We start from the raw sequence: 1,925 nt of genomic DNA, 5'->3' as shown, positions 1-1,925 counted from the left end.
GGAATTATTATTGGAGAAAAGCTGATGCCAAAATTATTTCTTCTGGTCGTAATCCATCATAATGGCTTTGGAAGGAAGACAAAAATTTGTCTATCTAACTAGGGAGTACCCAAACCTGAACCTAGTAACCCTCAAGAATGCATTTGGAGAGTAGAAGATTCATTACTACGGTCAGTTCTGGTGAGTAGCATGGAACCTCAAATTGGCAAACCGTTGCTCTATTCAACAACTGCCAAAGACATTTGGGATGCAGTATAACAGTTGTATTCAAAGAAGCAGAATGCATCCCGCCTATATACCTTACGCAAGCAACTTCATGAATGTAAGTAAGGGACTATGGACGTAACGTCGTACTTCAACAAATTATCCCTGTTATGGCAAGAAATGGACTTATGCCGTAAAATTATCTGGAAGTGTACACATGACGAGACTCAGTATTCCAAAATTGAGGAAGCTGATCAAGTGTATGATTTTCTGGCTAGGCTAAATCCAAAATTTGACGATGTTTGCAGCAGGATATTGAGCCAACGTCCTACACCGTCACTTGTGGAGGTGTGTTCTGAAATACGCCTAGAAGAAGATAGGTCTAGTGCAATGAATATTTCAGTAGTTACATCTACTGACGCTGCTGCTTTTGCCACAAAGTCCTCCAGATCTGATAGTGACAAGAAACCTCCATCTGTTTATGAGCATTGCAAAAAACCATGGCACACAAAAGACCAATGCTGGAAGTTGCATGGTGACGTCGCAGGACAAGTCTGGTCCTAGACGGGCTTTGGTAAGGGACTCGACGAATAACAAGGCCTCGGCTCAACCTCAAGCTGACGGTCAGAGTAACTTAAGTGTTGTCGGGGTCAACGAGATTGCACACTTAGGTACGACTCAATCCTTTGGTTTTATTAGCATTAATGGAAAAAAGCCCTAGATTGTGGATTCTGGAGCAACAGATCACTTGACCAGTTCTTCTGATCATTTTATATCATATCACCCGAGCGCCAGAAATGAAAAGATTAGAATCGCAAATCGGTACTTTGCCCCTTTTGCAAGAAAAGGACATCTTTCTCCTTTTGAGGGTCTAATATTATGTGATGTGTTGCATGTTCCTAGAATTTCATACAACTTATTATTAGTCAATAAAATTACAAGGGACCTGAACTGTCAAACTATTTTCTCACCCGACATTGTTTTGTTTCATAATATTAATATATCATCCTTAAATTGTGATGTGTGTATCCGGACTAAACAAAGTCGTGTCTCATTTTGTTCTCAGCCTTACATACCATCTAAACCATTTAGTCTTATCCACAGTGATGTCTGGGGTCCCTCACCAACCGCTACCTCTACAAGCAAGTGCTGGTTTGTCACCTTTATTGATGATCACACCAGACTGACCTAGGTTTTTCTTTTGACCGATAAGTTTGAGGTGTCCTCTATTTTCCAATAATTATATGCTACCGTAGAAACCCAATTCAACACACAAATTGCCATTTTACAAAGTGACAACATGCGTTAGTTTGTTAATAACTCGTTTCGGGACTTCCTAGCTTCTAAAGGGATTGTCCATCAAAGCTCGTGTGCCTATACTCCCCAGCAGAATGGAGTAGCCGAGAGAAAAAATAGGCATCTGGTAGAGGTCGTTCGTTCTCTTATGATATCTACCTTTCTTCCTTCCTATCTGTGGGGTGATGCTATCCTCACTGCAACCCACCTCATCAACCGCATGCCTTCCCGTGTCTTAGCCTTTCATACTCCTCTTGACTGTTTCAAAGAGTCGTATCCCAACACTCGATTAATCCTTGACATACCTCTACGGGTATTTGGGTGTGTTGTCTTCGTCCATACCCACGGTCCTAACCGTATGAAATTTACTCCTCGTGCCCAGAAATGTGTCTTTGTTGGGTACCCTCTCCACCAACATGGGTACA

At 41.7% G+C, this 1,925-nt stretch overlaps 1 protein-coding gene across 1 annotated transcript; it reads left to right on the top strand.

Moving 5' to 3' along the window:
• Positions 1–336: 336 nt before the first annotated feature.
• On the top strand, positions 337–768 carry LOC150035270 (uncharacterized). The gene has a single exon (XM_090315293.1). It carries the CDS (start codon positions 337–339, stop codon positions 766–768), a length of 432 nt encoding a protein of 143 aa, XP_090171419.1.
• The last annotated feature ends 1,157 nt before the right edge of the window (positions 769–1,925 follow it).

Source organism: Benincasa hispida, chromosome 7 (genome assembly GCF_027475165.1).
Source record: "Benincasa hispida cultivar pf3 chromosome 7, pf3_genome.v1.1, whole genome shotgun sequence".
NCBI classification, from domain to species: Eukaryota; Viridiplantae; Streptophyta; class Magnoliopsida; order Cucurbitales; family Cucurbitaceae; genus Benincasa; species Benincasa hispida.
The sequence above is the reverse complement of the archived record's forward strand: the minus strand, read 5'-3'. Positions and strand labels throughout refer to the sequence as shown.

Coding starts and splice junctions, on each gene's coding strand:
- LOC150035270 (XM_090315293.1), top strand. CDS start 337: ATGGACGTAACGTCGTACTTCAACAAATTATCCCTGTTATGGCAAGAA.